The sequence below is a fragment of the Piliocolobus tephrosceles genome, chromosome Y (assembly GCF_002776525.5).
Source record: "Piliocolobus tephrosceles isolate RC106 chromosome Y, ASM277652v3, whole genome shotgun sequence".
Taxonomy (NCBI): Eukaryota; Metazoa; Chordata; class Mammalia; order Primates; family Cercopithecidae; genus Piliocolobus; species Piliocolobus tephrosceles.
In genome coordinates this window covers 4,911,421-4,930,542 of record NC_045456.1, presented here as the reverse complement: position 1 = coordinate 4,930,542, position 19,122 = coordinate 4,911,421, and the positions used below count along the sequence as shown (strand labels likewise).

The 19,122-nt window shown below is 40.0% G+C and overlaps 1 protein-coding gene across 1 annotated transcript in view; it reads left to right on the top strand.

Moving 5' to 3' along the window:
• CDKL5 (cyclin dependent kinase like 5) overlaps positions 1 to 19,122 on the top strand; it is a 228,186-nt gene that overhangs the window by 166,243 nt on the left and 42,821 nt on the right. Inside the window, exons 10-14 of the mRNA XM_023199004.1 lie at positions 3,587 to 3,667; positions 6,667 to 6,818; positions 12,391 to 13,357; positions 16,956 to 17,057; positions 17,610 to 17,715. Of these exons, the coding sequence (XP_023054772.1) occupies positions 3,587 to 3,667; positions 6,667 to 6,818; positions 12,391 to 13,357; positions 16,956 to 17,057; positions 17,610 to 17,715 (1,408 nt within the window). The remainder of the gene's footprint in view (positions 1 to 3,586; positions 3,668 to 6,666; positions 6,819 to 12,390; positions 13,358 to 16,955; positions 17,058 to 17,609; positions 17,716 to 19,122) is intronic.

The following is a 19,122-nucleotide window of genomic DNA, read 5'->3' as shown; positions in this document are numbered from 1 at the left end:
AGCCTGGTTTGCTGGCTGACTTGTTCTTGGCCTGGTTAATGAGGCTCTATGCTGGATTCTCTGAAGAGAGTATAAACAGATCTGACATGCTGCTTGGCCTTGATAACTTATAAACTAGCTGAAGAATTAAGACTTCCATCCATGAAATAATTAGAAAACAATACAATTTATAAGAAAATGTGGTATATAATAAAGTACTGCATTGTTTACCTCATTGTATGGTTTTCTAATGTATCTCCGTATGGTTTAGCCCATGAGAGTGTCACATATTCTGGAAAGTTAGAAATCATCATTGGGGATTCATTAGAGAAGGCTTTATGAAGCATTTGACATTTGAAATGGATATTGAAGAAGGAGGAGCATTTCGATTAGATAGGCCACACAAAGAATATATCTTTCTCATTTGTCTGTGGTCCTATTTGCTCATAGTCTTCTTCCCTAAACAATATGGTCTATAAAATTCCAGACAGCATATGATAATGCTGCTTACAAATATCCTTCAGTGAAATTGCTGCCTCCATCACACTTTGACTTTTATAAACCTTAATACTTTCACATTTTAGTCTGAAAGTGTTTGTGGTGTTTTAACTAAATTAGTTTAATCTCTTTGAAGGCTTGACAATATCTTTTGAGGGAGAAATTTTCTTTCATGATGTTATTTGAAAATGTCTATAACAGATAGCTTGGGACATGTAAACTGCATCTGCTGTGCACCATGGACTGACCAGTAACCCGTCCGTTGTGATGTGCATTTGGATTTAGTTGTATAGAGACAGGAAAATCTACAAGATGTTGCTTATAGTGGTTTGCATTATTGGGATAAAGTAACAATTGATGCCCCCATAGTATAGGGCCTAGACTGTGGAGTTAGACTGTTGGGGTTCAAGGCCTGGCTCCATGTTTACTATTTTGAATGGTGCCAGGAAGTTATTTCACCATCCTGTGCCTCTGTTTCTTCTCATGTAAAATGATGATAGCCAAAAGACTGCCTGATTGGATTGGTGTAAAGATGAAATATTATTTGTAAAATGTCTAGACCAGAACCTCACACGTAGTACTCAGCAAAGAAGCATTCTCATTGGATTGGATTGGATTGGATTGGATTGGATTGGATTGGATTGGCCAAGTGATTCAGAAAGAAACAAGACTGATTGAGATATATTTTAAACTTCTATGTATGAGTTTTGGCTATCTGTTGAATTATTTCATATTAGAATGGTAGGTCTCATTCAAATGCATGTAAATTCTTTGAAGTTAGGAGTTTGCTTGGTCATTTTTTATTGTAATATTTCTAATACCTTTTGACTTTCAGCATTAATTTTCTTATCAATGAAATTTTACTGCTAGAAAAAAGAAGGCAGTATCTGGTAGCATAAGATAGACCTCATACACAAAATATTAACATGTACTGGTATAGGGTCTTCTATCATAGCATGGTAGGTGTCTTTCTCTTTGGGCTGATATTTAATGCTCCAGTAACATCAAAGGAAACCTCTGTACTTCCCTTAGGAGAGGCACCTAGGTTTAGAAAGAGTGTGGGTTTGGATCACAAGACTGGGTGCAAATACTAGTTCTACTGCTGTTTAATTATGTAACTTGCCTTGAACCAGTTATTTGAACTTTCTGCTTGTCACCTTCTTCATCTCTAAAATAAGAATAATATATCCAAAATGCCTCATATAACATCACTTCCCTCAGAAATCAGTTTTAGGTTATTGCCTGTGCATCTGTGTTGGGTTCATGTTATTCCTTCTACTCCTCTATCTGGAAGGTGCTGTCCTACTTTTCTCTGTCTTCACATTTTTCGTATTTTTCAAAACCCAGTTCGGATATTACCTATGGGTTATTTCTTCCACGGCCAAAAACCATCTTGGTCTTTTCTTTCTCTGAGCTTCAATTAGAATTTATGATTGCACAGTTTAACACTGATTGCTTTCCCAACCCGACAGCAGATCCCTCAAGAGCAGGGTTTGGGTCTTACCTGTATTTTTTGTCTCCTGCTATCCAGAGCATGGTGTGGAGATGATGTCATAATCCTTAAATATATTGTTTGAAATTTTGCTATGTAGTTAGTCCTCCCATTTACTTATTTAGCATGTTTAAGGATTTCAGTACTTTGAAATGCTTGCATGTTGGTATAGAGGAAATAACGTATGGAAGCACACTAGCCCTGACATTTGGAAGGGAAATGGCACTAAGCTCTGCCAGTCATATTACCCAATACTTTAACATCCACCAGATATTGCAGAATGTGAGTTGGCAGTGGAAAGAACAGAAAGCACATCTAAATAAACTTGACCTCTTCCCCTCATTTTGTTTAAAAATGCATTTGTTAATCTAGGAACCTATGTTTGTCTTCGATTCAACTTTAAAAAAGGAAGAATTTGAAAACAGATTATTATAAGAGCATATTAAAAGCAATGATAGAGGCCGGGCGCGGTGGCTCAAGCCTGTAATCCCAGCACTTTGGGAGGCCGAGGCGGGTGGATCACAAGGTCAGGAGATCAAGACTATCCTGGCTAACATGGTGAAACCCCGTCTCTACTAAAAAAAAAAATACAAAAAACTAGCTGCGCGAGGTGGCGGGCGCCTGTAGTCCCAGCTACTCGGAGGCTGAGGCGGGAGAATGGCGTGAATCCGGGAGGCGGAGCTTACAGTGAGCCGAGATCGCGCCACTGCACTCCAGCCTGGGCGACACAGCGAGACTTTGTCTCAAAAAAAAAAAAAACTGATAGAATGTGTGTCTGAATTCACTCTCTACTTTCATGACCTTTTAGGTACTGGCCACTTACTTTCTTATTTTACTTCTCTGTTTTCAAGAGTAAATGGTATGTTGTTGTTGAAAAGCTGTAAGAATACTATTTGATGTCTTATCATATACTTTCTGCTAGATCCTCAATTACTCTCAGAAATTAAGAATCATGCGTATAAGCTAATTATGTATATACTGTATTAGAACTGAATTGTTTGTATAAACAGATGATATTCTATTTTACTACATAATTAGTTCAAATTTTTATATTTTAGTTTGTTTCACATGCCTTAGTATTGTCTGCCTAGATTTAAGTATCATCTTTCACCTGTGAGTTTTCCTATTATTTGACACCCAGTCCTATTAATCCATATAAAAATACATAGACGGCCGAGTGTGGTGGCTTACGCCTGTAATCCCAGCACTTTGGGAGGCTGAGGCAAGCAGATCACAAGGTCAGAAGTTCGAGACCAGGCTGGCCAACATAGTGAAACCCCATCTCTCCTAAAAATACAAAAACTTAGCCGGGAGTGGTAGCGAGTACCTGTAATCCCAGCTACTCAGGAGGCTGAAGCAGGAGAATCACGTGAACCCAGGAGGCGGAGGTTGCAGTGAGCCGAGATCACGCCATTGCATTTCAGCCTGGGCAACAGCACGAAACTCTGTCTCAAAAAATATAAAATAACAATACATAGACAACAAAAGTAATATACAAGTATGAATTTGACTGAGATTGGCATTTTTGCTTATCTGCTCCCTTCTGCAGCACTCACAAGCACGTGCACAACATATCCTTCCCCAAATGTTAACATTTGCTTTGTGTGTGTCTCACAGTTTCCAGCTGTTAACCATCCTCAGTCCTTGGAAAGAAGATACCTTGGAATTTTGAATAGTGTTCTACTTGACCTAATGAAGGTAAGGCAAATCGATGTTATCTCTATAAAATATCTTTTGATTTGTGGAATCTTTTATGTCTACATGTGACCATAGCCTGCTTTTATGAATGAAATGTTAGGAGATGTAGAATGGCAAATAATGGGGAACTATGTCATATTAAAAGGCGTGTAACTTATTTAAAATTACAATGGGATCTGGTCTTGTCACAGTCCATCTAGACAGAATCATGAGATCCCTAAATGATATTTTTTAAATGGACAGAATAATAAAAATCTGTTAGCGTGCAAGAGCTGTTCAAGCATACGGTTTTAAAACAAATCTTAAAATCAATGTTGAAAGAAGAAATTCAACAATTTTTTCTGACATGGTATTTGAAGCCTCCCATCGCCTACACAGATTTGATCAGTGAATCTAATTTTTCTCTTTTTCTCCCAGACTCTTTCTGGCTCTACTTTAGACATATCAGGATGATTGCTAATGCTGTGGCCTGAGTGTTCTTCCTTATGCTACCCTCCCTGTCCAAAAGTCTTCCTGCTCTATACTCTAAAAGCATTCTCAAATTTCTTTATTCAAGTTTATTTTTTTTCCTCCAGTAGACAGTCGGCTCCTTGAGTGGGAACTATTTTTCATATTTCTCCAGCTTTCACTGCAGTCAGAAGTGCATAAGCAAGTGTTGGTTATTTGATAGTAGACCTTCAAAGAACACTTATTAATGGATCAATTTTATTTTATGCCCAGTCAGTCAACTGTCAAAATCAGTAGAGGTTACACTGTGCATAGAGCCTTTGAAAGGCATACTTAGCACAGTTGGAAATTTTCGAGTGGCATTCTCAGAACTTTGCCGTGCTTTAAACTATGTTAATCTGTGTTCCAGGGAACAAAATGTACATAGGTGTGGGGGTGGAGGTGGGGGAGGAGGGTGTGACGTTTCGGAAAGGCCACATACCATACAACCTTTTGTAGAGATGCACAATATTCATTAATCTGTAAAGGCTTTCAGAAATATCACAGTAAAGAAGCATTTCTGTCTTATCCACTATTTTCCAAATTTAATTAAATACTGAATACTGTTTTTTATAAAATGCTAAAGCTCTAGTGTTCTTCTGAACGCAGATTGAGAAATGCTACCCTCAAAAAGAACCCTCAAAGCCTTTTGTTTAATTAGGCATAAATTATAACTTAAATCAGGTAGGTTTTGTCAGTACGCTTTTTCACACAGTCAGTCCTCATGGATTGGGACCTCAATAATTTGGTAACTTTTAAAATGTGAATAGAATAAAATAGGAACATGGAATTAAATACAATTTCATGTTTTCTGCCTTTCATCTTTCTTTAGTTAAAAATAATTGAATGTTTTTGTTAAATCATTACCAAATATAATTGCCAAGCATCGGTATGGTACCTGATTAAAAGCTAGCACAAATAAAAGTAGAAAGATAACCCGAATCATCCTGTGCTTCTGCCAGTTTAGAAGTTAAACATTCAAATTCCTATTTATTTAATATCTTTACCATCAGATTTCTTTAAGTAAATATTTTTATTGACATGTCCTTTCAGAAGGTGCACGATTTATATCTATATGTCAGTTACTTTTTATAATGTAAACATATTAGTATAACTCTACCCAGATGGAGACAGAGAAAATTACTAACACCCTGGAAGCCTTCTTATGCCCCCTTCCAGGCTTTATGCCACCCCCCACCCCAAAACCAGTTCTGACTTCTGTCACCAAAGATTAGTATTGCCTTGTTATTATTGAATGTTATATAAATAGAATAATTCCTTTTGTTTTTTAGCTTTTTTTGAAAACAAATTTGAAAAATGAAAAATACCAGTTATCCCTTCTTTGAATATTTCAAAGAGAAATATTCTCTTTGCCATTCTCTAAAGCTGCCGTGTTAATTTTATCCACATATAAGTACCTAAAATGGCCATCTCATCCTGTCAGCCAATTTAGTGGGGTACAAGTCACCAGAATTAGTTCAAGCCCCTAATAACCTTAAGACTAGCTGCAGTAATTATATTGGCTCTATTTTAGTCTTAAAAAAGTTTTCCTTCCAAATACTGAAATTAAAAGTTAAAAAAACGTAGAAGAAGAAACTTTAAAACCAAAAAATTAGAGTTGAGGCTCTTTGCTGATACAGAATGATTTTTTTTTTTTTTTTTTTCTTTGAGACGGAGTTTCACTCTTGTTGTGCAGACTGGAGTGCAATGGCACAATCTCGGCTCACTGCAACCTCCACCTTCTAGGTTCAGGCGATTCTCCTACCTCAGCCTCCTGAGTAGCTGGAATTATAGGCATGAGCCACCACGCCCGGCTAATTTTGTATTTTTAGTAGAGACGGGGTTTCACCATGCTGGTCAGGCTGGTCTCGAAACTCCTGACCCCTCAGATGATCCGCCCGCCTCGACCTCCCAAAGTGCTGGGATTACAGATGTGAGCCACCACACCCAGCCCCGAATTATTTCTTAAGATCTTATGTCAAGTGGGAAGAAAGCTAAATTCTGGCTATTATGTGTGTACTACTATGTGGGTAAAATAAAAGGAGCAGATAAAGATATGTATAGAGAATATCTATGGAAGGATGCCCAAGAAACTGGTAACCTAGGCTGCCTCCATAAAAGAGAACTGGGTATCTAGGGAATAAGAGAAAGATTAAAAATGTATATTCTTTCAAGTGAATATCTATGTAATTAAAAATATACTTTAAATTTTTAATTATATTGTAAAAGTGATTTTGATTAATGATAAGTGCAGGGTACAAAACTGTGTATATTTTGTAAGAGAAAATATGTATTTAGGATATTCAAGAAAGGGCTGGGATCATATATACCAAGAGGAAATGATAATGAGATTATAGGTGATTTAGATAGTCTTTTTTTATTTCCCAAACTGTGTTTACTTGATATTCTGCAATGACTGTGTATTTCTTTTATGAGGAAAAAAATAAGGTTTTTATTAGAACTTAAATTTTACTTTGTAATGTTCTTAACAATCCTAAATTTTATTTCCTAAGAATTTACTGAAGTTGGACCCAGCTGACAGATACTTGACAGAACAGTGTTTGAATCACCCTACATTTCAAACCCAGAGACTTCTGGATCGTTCTCCTTCAAGGTCAGCAAAAAGAAAACCTTACCATGTGGAAAGCAGCACATTGTCTAATAGGTAAATATTCCCTTTTAAGGAAATACAGATGCAGTGTTGGTCTTACAAGTAGGTGGAGGAGGTGGCTGCTTAAATGATGCAATTAGAGAAAAGAAGGAAAGCCCTCTTTATTCAAAAATATCTTCCTTATGCTTATTGCATGATTCAGAACCACAATTAAGGAGTTGTGTGGGTCTTAAAGACTTTCTTATCTCTAACTAGTAAATGATGGAAACCTATGCATTCCCTGGGAAAGGTAGCATTGGGTTAGCAACTAAGGGGGTTTACAGCCTCAAGAGCTAGAATATTCTGCGTGAATGAGACCCATCAGTGATGCCTGGAGGAAGAAAGATGGGTGAAGGCAAGGGGATTCCTGGAGAGAGAAGAGGATGCCAAACACAGATAGTGGATGGAAATGTACCTAGTGTAATCTTTGTGACTGGACCAAGTAGATCTGGCTCTACAGAGGGGTCTTGTGTTTTTATTGCTCTTGTCTTTTAATCATTGAGTTGCCAAATTAATTTTTCATAAGAATAAGAATATGGAAATAGTAAAGTCAGTGATTAAAATTGTTGCTCTTTAAATATGATTTTTCAGCATACTTTTTTCAAAGCCTGTTTCCTGAAAAACACACACATGGGATTTGGGCCATACAATCAGGTTGTCTTTCAGACCTGACATTCCTCAATTCTGTTGGTTGCATGTCCAAGAGGACAGTGTCCTAGTCATGGTCTCCCTGTTTTCCTTCATCTCCCAAGAGGCTGATCTTGTCATCTGGGGTCGTTAGATTATGGAAGATAGGAAATAGTTTCTCTCATCTACTATTACAAGATAAGTAGAAAACAATGATTCTTTATTTTTATTTTTTAGTTTATTTAGAAGACAGGGCCTTTGAGCTATTGCCTAGGCTAGAGTGCAGTGGCATGATCATAACTCACTGCAGCCTTGAACTCCCAGGCTCAAGCAACCCTTCCACCTCATCCTACTGAGTAGCTGGGACTATAGGAGCATGCCATCATGCCTGGCTAATTTTTTAAATTTTCTGTAGAGATGGGGTCTTACTCTGTTGTTCAGGATGGTCTCAAACTCCTGACCTCAAACAGTCCTCCTGCCTCAGTCTCCCCATGTGCTGGAGTTATAGGCATGAGCCATCGCATCTGGCTGAAAACAATAATTCCTAATATGAAGCTTTTTTTTTTTTTTTTTGAGACAGAGTCTCCCTCTGTCGCCCAGGCTGGAGTGCAGCGGCCGGATCTCAGCTCACTGCAAGCTCTACCTCCCAGGTTTACGCCATTCTCCTGCCTCAGCCTCACGAGTAGCTGGGACTACAGGCGCCCGCCACCTCGCCCGGCTAGTTTTTTGTATTTCTTTAGTAGAGATGGGGTTTCACCAGATTAGCCAGGATGGTCTTGATCTGACCTCGTGATCCGCCCGTCTCGGCCTCCCAAAGTGCTGAGATTACAGGCTTGAGCCACCGCGCCAGGCCGCTTTTTTAATATAAATTTTCTTCCCACCCCCAACCCCAGATTTTCCTTCCATATATAACAATTGTTCTTTTTTGAGACAGGGTCTTGCTCTGTTGCTCAGGCTGGAATGCAGTGGTGCGATCATGGCCCACTGCAGCCTCTGCCTTCCTGGCAAGCGATCCTCCCACCTTAGCCTCCTAAGTAGCTGAGATGGCAGGCATGTGCCACCATGGCTGGCTAATTTTTGTAGCTTTTGTGGAGAATTCCTATGCTCAAGCGATTGGCCTGCCTCGGCCTTCCAAAGTGCTGGGACTACAGGTGTGAGCCACCACACCTGGCCAATCAGTTGTTCTTAACAGATCAGATTTTTGAAAGCTCAAGATCTGGTACTATTTAGATCTGGGAGAGCATCCATAAATTGATGATAACCATTTATCATATGTTTTCTCTGCTTAACTGTGATAGTGCAATTGTATTTTAGAGCTGTTTACTCTTCTTGAAAATGACTGGTTTCAGTTTGTTTCCCCTTACGTCTTATGGACCATTCTTAGCTGGCTTTCTTTGTTTGTTGCCATGAAATTTTTAGGACACTAAGTCAAGGAGTAGGAGTCATCATTTGGTTGCTCCTTTGCATTTAGGAGGTACAAATTAGTCCTGTGTCTTCTTTGGGGTTACTCTCACTTCAGGTGCTTTTATCTCCCTTCTACCTTAATTGTCTTTTAGCTCCTTTAGTTTACACTGAAAAATTATCCCAATGATATAAAGTTCAGTAGACTGATAATAAGTTTTTGATTTGTGCTATAGTGATTAGTGATGTAACCCATACTGTGAAAAAAGGCTGTGTATTTGTCTTCTAGTGACTCACTTGAGAGAGATTTCTTGGAGTTAACCAGTGGGGACCTGAGGCTCTCCTTGGGAACCTCTTTAGGGATCTGTTAAGGAGGATGTGCTTGGTGATGATATTTTCAGCAGATACAGAAGATACGATTTGTATGGGTCCTTGAGGAGTCCTCCCAAGTCCCCTTTTGAAATAGAGGAGAATAGAAATTATAAGTAAATTTAAAATCTCTGGAAGAATTCATTTTCAGGTCTTGACACTATATTGAATATATTAAAGAAAAGGTCTTAAATGCTTTTTCTAGGAATGATCTTACTACATTTTACATGTATCTGAGGGCTTTTGCTCCACACTGGTCTATGGTCCATACTTATTCCATGGAAGCTTTTTTTTTTAGAGACATTAATTCTAGCTTGAATCTCAACACAAACGATGGCTCCCTAAGACTTCACAGGACCGTTTTAGAGATGCTCACAGCACCATATCACATTGGTTGCCACGTACAAACTCCCCTGCCTTGTATCTGGAGACACAAACATGCTGTTGCATACCTTGTCTTCTAAATTCTTTCTCTCTAGGAGAGGCAGTGGACTCTTGTGTTACTTAGCCCCTGCCTATATCCCTCAGGCTCTGCTGAGGTTCTGCTCACCACGGACACGGTGCAATGGTGCATCAGCTGCCCCACACTGTCACTCTCCCGGTCCTGCACCAGCCTTCTCCATCAAAATGTAGCTTTGCACCTTCGACATTTGCTTTTAAAACTTACTTTAACTAAATCGTCATCTATCCATCCATCCATCCTGCAACTATTTAAGAAGACTTTGTATGCAAAGATTTTTTAACTAGTTGGCAGTTTAACACAGATTCCTTACAGTTGTGTGTCAAAGAGATCTATGGAATTTTCAAAGCTGTTTTTTATTGTTGCGCTTTGGCAGAGCTCTGATGCAAAGACAGTATGACGCCCTTTCTACATAGGTGTTATGTGCAAAGCTCAGTAGTTTCCAACTAATCCTAAGACACAAACACTCAGAATGGCAGTTTAGGCTCTTTGTACACTTATGGAAAACGTAAAGCTTTGACACGTTTTACCTTAACTGGATAACCTCTCTTTTTATGTTAGAATTGTCTCTTACATTGCTCTGAATGTGTTCTTCCTAAGATCCACAAGTACGTTTCTGCTCAACATTGCTAACAGTGTTTCTAAGAGTTCGAAAGGCTCAAGCAGCTGCCTTTGCTGTTCTCTGTCCCTTTTTGGTCTTCATGAGCTGAGGACGTTTCCCAATATCTGTACATGTTATCTGTTTACAATTACTATTTCTAGGCCTGAAGGGGAATGGGGCTGAAATAGGGTTCTGAGAGTCCAGGTAGAGCTGGACCTGGGCAGGAAGAGCCACCCTGTAGAAGCTGTTATCTAGAAGGATACAGCCACGATCTGAGTCAGGGTACAGATGCCTGCAGGGAAGGAGCTGGGAAGACATCCCCCAGCCCCTCTCTCCTCTTGTCTTGTGATGCCTTCCACTGCTAAGCCCAACCAGAAGCTAACTGGCTAGGAAGCGTGGGTGACAATCTGCAGCATTGGGTTCCTGAGGCCCAGGGCCGGGCTGATGGGGGTGGAGGACAGATTGGAGGTTGGGCAAAGGGAGAATAACCAACACACTTAGATCTATTTGTGGATGAGACAGTCTATCACTAGGTTTGAAAAGTCACTGAGATACTTCAGTCACCAAGATATAAGTTGGCAAACAACTCAATGGTTTAAAACCTGATGCCTTTAGGATACAGGGACTTTATTGATCTGGGGATAGACTCTGTTAATATAATTTAACAGAAAGTGAAACTTAGCATTTTTTTCTTTGTAATTCCTTTCTAGGTCTGGGCTTTGCCATTTAGTACTCCTATTTAAGTGTCCTTTTATTTAATGCTATAATTCTAATGACCTAACTGGAAGAGATTAGTGAGTACATTCAGGAGATGAGGCCCCCTACACTGTCACAGGCTTGCTTGATATCAGATTTTTTTTCTTTTTTGACACTCTCAGGTAGCTTTCTGGCAGAGATTACTGACTGAAAGGTAGACTAGGAAATGGGTCCTTATGTTATTTGATGGCTGAGCATGCAGGTTCTCATGGGGAAAATTGGAAGTCAGTTTCACAGACTACCATTCTACATGAACAAAAAAAGTGACTTCCAGTTAGTGTGTCATGGGAACAAAACTCTCCCAAATCAGACCATCTGTAGCAATAGCAATATTTGCAGCAAAATTTTTTGAATGCATAGTAAAACCAGAATTGTGTAAATCATTATTCATTTTTAAACATTCTAATCTGTCCCAAGCTACAATTAGGTCCTTTCAATAGTTACAGTAGCACAAACTGGCCTTGCTATGGTGTCAGGTTCAGCTTCAAATAGAGAACAAGATTTTCCTCTGGATTTATATTTTGTATTTTAAACCAAGTGTGAAATGAAGCTTTAAGTCCTAAATGAGGGCTCAGTCGGTCTAGGATAACGAAGTGTTAAATAAAAAAGAGAATAATTGTGTCTTTTGGAGGGAAATCAACTCTTTCAGATCTCTGTAATCGAGTATAGTACAGGATTCCTGTTTACTGTACAAGGAGATATCTGAAGAGCCCCAAGTAATTGCCACTTCTCCAAGACATAAACATTGATCATCATGTTTTCCAACAAACCTCACTGGACAGTTTACATTTCTTTTTAGAGGGTCATTTTCTTTTATTAAGTACATTGCTAGAATTCTCATTCTTTGATTGTGCAGGCAAAAGAGATATTGGTGTCTGTGTGTATGTACTGTGAGTATATATCTCTGAGGCAGGCTACACATTTTACAAATAAAAATGAAGTTCAAGAAACATAGTAACCTTTAAGTCTAAATGTTGTCTTCTGACATTCAAGCAGACAGAAGAGTTACAAAGAGTTTATAGCTCAGCTCTCTTCTTAGCAGTCATTCTATCACAAACACTCATATGAGTACAAACATAGTGAGAGCATGTTTTACCAGATTATCATTTAGAAACTGTTTTGACAGCAAGTTAGCTGAGCATTTAGCAGTGCCAGAATAATTTCATCAAGGCCAGTGCTTTGTTGCAGAGTGAGTTGGTCTAAGAAACTTAATTGCTGTTGATAGGTTACTTGTTATTTGAAGGCACATGCTTGAGAGAATTAATGTTTTTAGTCTTCCAGGTGTTTCAAGTATTTGTTCTTTCTTTTTAACAATACTTTTTGTGTGTTAGCTATTGAGGGAAACTGATATGCTTCTTTTGTTTTTAACATAGAAACCAAGCCGGCAAAAGTACTGCTCTGCAGTCTCACCACAGATCTAACAGCAAAGACATCCAGAACCTGAGTGTAGGCCTGCCCCGGGCTGACGAAGGTCTCCCTGCCAATGAAAGCTTCCTAAATGGAAACCTTGCTGGAGCTAGTCTTAGTCCATTGCACACCAAAACCTACCAAGCAAGCAGCCAGCCTGGGTCTACCAGCAAAGATCTCACCAACAACAACATACCACACCTTCTTAGCCCAAAAGAAGCCAAGTCAAAAACAGAGTTTGATTTTAATATTGACCCAAAGCCTTCAGAAGGCCCAGGGACAAAGTACCTCAAGTCGAACAGCAGATCTCAGCAGAACCGCCACTCATTCATGGAAAGCTCTCAAAGCAAAGCTGGGACACTGCAGCCCAATGAAAAGCAGAGTCGGCATAGCTATATTGACACCATTCCCCAGTCCTCTAGGAGTCCCTCCTACAGGACCAAGGCCAAAAGCCATGGGGCACTGAGTGACTCCAAGTCTGTGAGCAACCTTTCTGAAGCCAGGGCCCAAATTGCGGAGCCGAGTACCAGTAGGTACTTCCCATCTAGCTGCTTAGACTTGAATTCTCCCACTAGCCCAACCCCCACCAGACACAGTGACACGAGAACTTTGCTTAGCCCTTCTGGGAGAAATAACCGAAATGAAGGAACGCTGGACTCACGTCGAACCACAACCAGACATTCTAAGACAATGGAGGAATTGAAGCTGCCTGAGCACATGGACAGTAGCCATTCCCATTCGCTGTCTGCACCTCACGAATCTTTTTCTTATGGACTGGGCTACACCAGCCCCTTTTCTTCCCAGCAACGTCCTCATAGGCATTCTATGTATGTGACCCGTGACAAAGTGAGAGCCAAAGGCTTGGATGGAAGCTTGAGCATAGGGCAAGGGATGGCAGCTAGAGCCAACAGCCTGCAACTCTTGTCACCCCAGGTACAGTTGAGCACCTTGACCAAATCTGGTGACCCTTCAGGGGAAGGTGGTACAAGGGATGTGATGAGGGTCTGTCTATAATTTTCCCTACTACAGGACATCGTGCTTTTCTTGATAGGATGCATTTAGGGAAGCAATACTTGTCCTACTCTCTGTTTTTTTTTTTGTTGTTTGTTTGTTTGTTTTAAATCTGTTTAGATCAACTGTTCAATACTCAAGAAAAGTCAAATTTTGTTTTTAGTAATATTTTTTTTTTTTCTTGAATGTTCCTTTCTGGAATATTTTGTTGAGAGAATCCTATTTTGATTTATTACAGAATTCATCAGCTGTATGGGTTAGGTTTTAGTTTTTCTTAAAATACAGTGTGAATTCATGAGTATTTTCTCTGATCTCTCCAAACCACATTTGCTTAAATCAACAGCTTTTGCTAGTACCTTACTCAATATTTTAACTGAATTTAAAAGTTTTAAATTTGTCCACTATAGATAAATTTAACTTCATACCAGGATAAATGTTAATTTTCAGTCTTTTGGATTGTTTCTTAATCTTAAAACAGTATTTTTAGCATAATGCTTCCTCCATCTTACTCATCGTCAGACTCTAGAACTGACCTAACCTGCTTAAAAGAAGTAGCATTCCTTCGCTTGAACCTGGGAGGCGGAGGTTGCAGTGAGCCGAGATCACGCCACTGCACTCCAGCCTGGACAACAGAATGAGACTCCGTCTTAAAAAAAAAAAAAAGATTACTTTCTTACAGTAGAGCGTGTTTTAAAAATAATGTTCTCATGATTTCATCTATAAAGCACTGTGCCCAGTACCTGGCACAAAGTAAGTATCTAACAAATTTTAGTTATTCCTGCTGCTTCTGTGATTGTGGAGGCTGATATTTGGACATTGAGCACCTTTTCTATGCTGGGTGCTCCCAGGCACTCAAAAGAGTCTTGAGAGAGCTCTTGCACTTGAGAAACTTACCTGCTGTTGGGGAAGATAAAGTGATACATGATAACAATGAAATAAGTAAGACTAAAGTCAATATGGCACTGGCTATGAATAGGAATTGAGAATAGAGAGAGGTCGTTGTGAGCAGAAGTAGTTAAAAATGGCTTTATGGGCAACTGAAGGTCTTGCTCTGGGCTGGGATGTATAGACAAGCTTTGAATAGGCTGAAGAGTGAAGATATGTTCAGGCATGTCATGATCTGGGCAACATGAAAAGCTCTAGCTAGAAAGATAAAAAGAATAGGGTCCCTGTTGTCTTAAGTGTGTGAGCTGGCAGGGGACACTTGTCAACAGATAGGCTGTTCCACTACTGCGAGGTTACATTCTGGCTGCTGTGCTAGAGGCATGCCACTGTGCCAAGGGAGCGAGACAGTCCAAATTGTGAGTTGTGGGAGCTCCTAGAACAGGTGGCACCTGAGCAGAGACTTCCAGGAAGGTTGGGAAGAAAGTGACAGTGACCTCAGGAAGGAGGGAAGAAAAGAGCATTAGAAGGAGAAGGAAGGTAACAGATGTTACACAGCATGGTGTGCTTTGGGCATTGCAACTTGTTCCACTTTGCTGGAGTGAAAAATGCAAAATTTGGAGTGGCTTTTGCAATAATTCAAGCACAAGGTGAAGAGAATATGTTTGGGATTAAGTTAGTGCCGGTGGGAAACAGAGTGGATCTTCTACTCCTCAAAAGTAAAAACAACAGGATTTGTGATTTGAAGGATTGAATATAGGAAAAAGGAAGACTTCATGGTTTCTTTTCTAGGACCTCCTGTTTGGAGTGAAAGAGAGTAGTTTTGAAGTCACCTAATTCAACTCCTTCATTTCACAGATGAGCATGTCGAAGCTCAGAGAAATTGGGTGAGTTGTTCCAAGTTTATTCAACTAGTTCAGGATGGAGCTGGGATTATGAGGCAAGCTTCAGGTGCTGAGGCCAACTGCTTGCCACTGGTGTCTTGCTGACACGTTGAGTTTGAAGTGACCTTGGCTTCTAAGCAGAAGTGTGCTCTAAGAGGCTAAAGAGATGGTCTGGCACCCAGGTGAAAGGAGAAAGCAAGAGATGCCCATTTGCAGAGGCTGAAAGTTGAGTCAGAGGAATGGTCAGAGGAGCCCTGAGGAGACGCTGTCAGGAGAAAGAGCATCCAGAGCCTAGAAAGATCTCCTGGCAGCTTCCGGTAGAGGAGACATGGAAGGGAAAATTGAGTAAAGTGTGCTAGCATTCAGCATGGTATAAAATGGAGAAGAAATCAGAAAAACAAATAGCTTTTTAACTTAGAAAAAGTAATTGCTCTCTGAGAATTCCAGGAAAAGAATTTGTGTGAACGTGGTGATCATAAGCGAATTAAAAACAGTTACTGTGGGCTAAGCACAGATCTGTTACGGACTGCGAAAGCCAGTTCAGGAGGTACAGTGCCCAGCTACAAGAAAGTACAAGTTTAAAAGCACAAAGGTACCAGAAGGCTGGAAAAGTAACTTAAGCTGTGAGTGAATCCTAGGAATCACTCCCATGCAAAGTGTTGGGCCACCCTCAAAAGCACAGAGACTCTTACTGAGTTTATATTAGATGTTAATAATTTGTTTTCTTAAAATAATTTTTGTAAAGGCCTTTGTAAAAAGTACAGGTGGTAAAAGTCAAATGAGACATTTTCATAAAATAGAAGGAAGGCTATGTTGGATGAATTCCTGCCCAGAATCCTCAGAGTACATTTGGGGAATGAGAGGGAAAAAAATAATCATATTTTAAATCTTAAATAAAATGTTTTTGATATATCACATAGGCTTAAGGTAATGCCCTTTTGTGTGCATAATATACAGATATACAATGCAGCGAACTCCTTGTAATGACTTGGTAATTTTCTTCCTTAATCTTTTTTTCTGATGATAGAAAATGCTGTTTTTTCCCCCTCAGTGAACACCATTGTGGACCGAGTGCTGTTCTTAGCTTGTGACTCACTTCCTTGAGAGAAAAAGATAGTGGTATGTCTTTGGAGATGAGCACTATCATGATTTGGCTTTAGAAAATACATGAAACATAAGTGCTGTTATCCTAGAGAAGATTAAGATAAGAATTTAAGCACATAAACTATAGTAGTTAGAGGATTTTAACACAAAAATTATTAAAAGGACTTATTCTATTCCTTGATATATTCAAAAATCATTTATTTTCGTCTGACTTTGCCATATAAGTCCTGCATGAAAAATACTTTTGGAACTGCACAGTTCATTTTGGAGAACTCAGACTTAAAATCTGCTAGAGAAATTTCAGATAAACTAGTAGAATTCCTAATCAGAGGGCCGCTCAGAACCATGACTGTCTAGATATTAGAAGGGTAATTTTTTTTTTGTTTTTTGTAATTAATTGAACTATTTTCAGACTAATTTGTTCCCTGCTTGCCTTAACGTTAATGAGAATTTTACTTTCCATCTGTGTGAAATTTGACTTATATTACATTCATCAGATTATTCACTTTTATGGGACTATTTGTATTTTAGCCAAATAACATTTTTTATTTTAGCTGGTTATGGTCCTAGTTGTACCAAATAAAGACCATGATGAGTTCCATCCCTAGGAACAGGATGCTCTTATAAATCCTTTTAAATTTTACTTCTAGCCTGGAGAACAGCTCCCTCCAGAGATGACTGTGGCAAGATCGTCGGTCAAAGAGACCACCAGAGAAGGCACCTCTTCCTTCCATACACGCCAGAAGTCTGAGGTATGTCACAATAAAATACGCCTGTAAACATTTGTTCAACGTCATTACTGCCTAGCTTTTAAAAAGTATTAATATCCAATCACCCACAAATAAGTTGAAGTGGCGTATAAAGTAAGTAGTTTTCCTTGTGGCATAATTTTGAGTTTTCTTTCAAAAAGATCATTAAGTCAATTATAGACTGATTAGGTACTGTTCTAAATTTGGGCCAGGTGGCTCACACATGTAATCCCAGCACTTGGGGAGGCTGAGGTGGGAGGATTGCTTGTGTCCAGGAGTTCAAGACCAGCCAGGACAGCATAGCAATACCGCATCTCTACAGAAAGTTTAAAAAATTAGCTGGGTGTAGTAGTGTGTGCCTGTAGTCCCAGCTACTCGGGAAGCTGAGGCAGGAAGATTGCTTGAACTGGGGCAGTCAAGACTGCAGTAAGCCATGATTGCACTACTGCACTATAGCCTGGGCAACAGAGTGAGACTCTGTCTCAAGAAAAAAGTCATAGGCAATATTCTCATCAATGTGTGGCTTAACTTTTATAAATTTCTTTCCTGCCTCAGGGTGGAGTGTATCATGACCCACACTCTGATGATGGCACAGCCCCCAAAGAAAATAGACATCTGTACAATGATCCTGTGCCAAGGAGAGTTGGTAGCTTTTACAGAGGTAAGCCCACCCCCGGCATTCACCAGGTTCCCCTCTCCTCCCTCTCTCACTTTATGTGCACACTGCTTTCACCGACTCAGGCCAGCGGCCTTCTCACCTACACTGTTGCCTTCCAGTGGTTCTCCCTGCCTCTGCTCCTGCTAAGTCAGGCCCTCCTGGCTTCTGAATTGGCCTTGAGTAGCCTCTTAACTGGTCTCCCTATCTCCAAGGTACCCATCAATATAGTAACTGGAGCGATCCTTCTGAAGCTGTGTTCCGACTATACCACTCATTTCTTTCTGTCAAGCCATAACATACTTACTGATGTTACCTGTGTGTCTGGCACTGTTCTGGCTTAGAACTTGTTGGTGAACAAGACAGCCAAAGTTCTCCACCATCACGGAACTCACTTCCTCGGGAGGAGGGATGGACACTAAACATAATAATTATATAGAACAGTAAAAGATACTAAGTGCTACAAGGGAGAAAAAAATAGAGCAAGGCATCCCATTGTCCACCCCGCCCCACCCTACCCTAATCCCCTATCACTCACCTGTTGAGAGTCATTTGGTGGCTTCCCATTGGCATCAGGACAAAATTTGAATTCTCTAGGATGTCATTCCAGACTTCCCATGGTCTGGCCCTTGCCATCCTCTCCAGCCACTTTCTCCCCCACCCCCTCGGTCTCTCTGGTACCCAGCCTATGGGACTGCACAGGCTATGCCCTCCTCTGGCCTGTAATGTACTCTTCCTCCTGCTGGAGCAGCTTGTCTCTGTCCCTTTCTTTAAGGTCCTCTTCAGTATAATATCTTCCCACAGTTTGTTCCAGATGGAGTGAAACGTCGTCTCCGTTCTGTCTGTCGCACCTTGTCTGTAACTCTGATGTAACACTGACCACATTGCACTGATTCTTTGTCTGCAGTTCTCTCTCACAAGGTTGTGAGCCCCTCAGAGACACTCAGTTCTCTTCATCTTCTCTTCTTTTTATTCTCATTGACTAGTACACTGCCTCGCACAGTTTCATAAGTATTTGTCGATTGAATTAAAGAAAAATTTCAAGTGTACTTGCACAGCCTAAAATGTACTTTGTTATTTAACAGACAACTAAAACAGATGCTTTTGGGGTTGTACAAACTTAGGGGACATTGAATGACAAAGGCCATCCCTTTTAGTAACTATGCAATAATAGATTGTAAAGCCCTTGGGCATTCCAACACCCTGGTGGAGAAAATGGACAGCAAGCCCACAGGGCCAAGAACAAGGCCTGGGATCAGAAGGCCTGTAAAGCCTTCAAGAGTCACCACAGCTTTCTAAAGCCTCCTATGCCCACATTGCCTGACTTCCCACTATTTCTGTTGTTTTAAGAGGATAGTTGGAAAGGGGCAGGATTTGGGGTGGGGGCATGGAGAACTGCTTAGTCATTTTAAT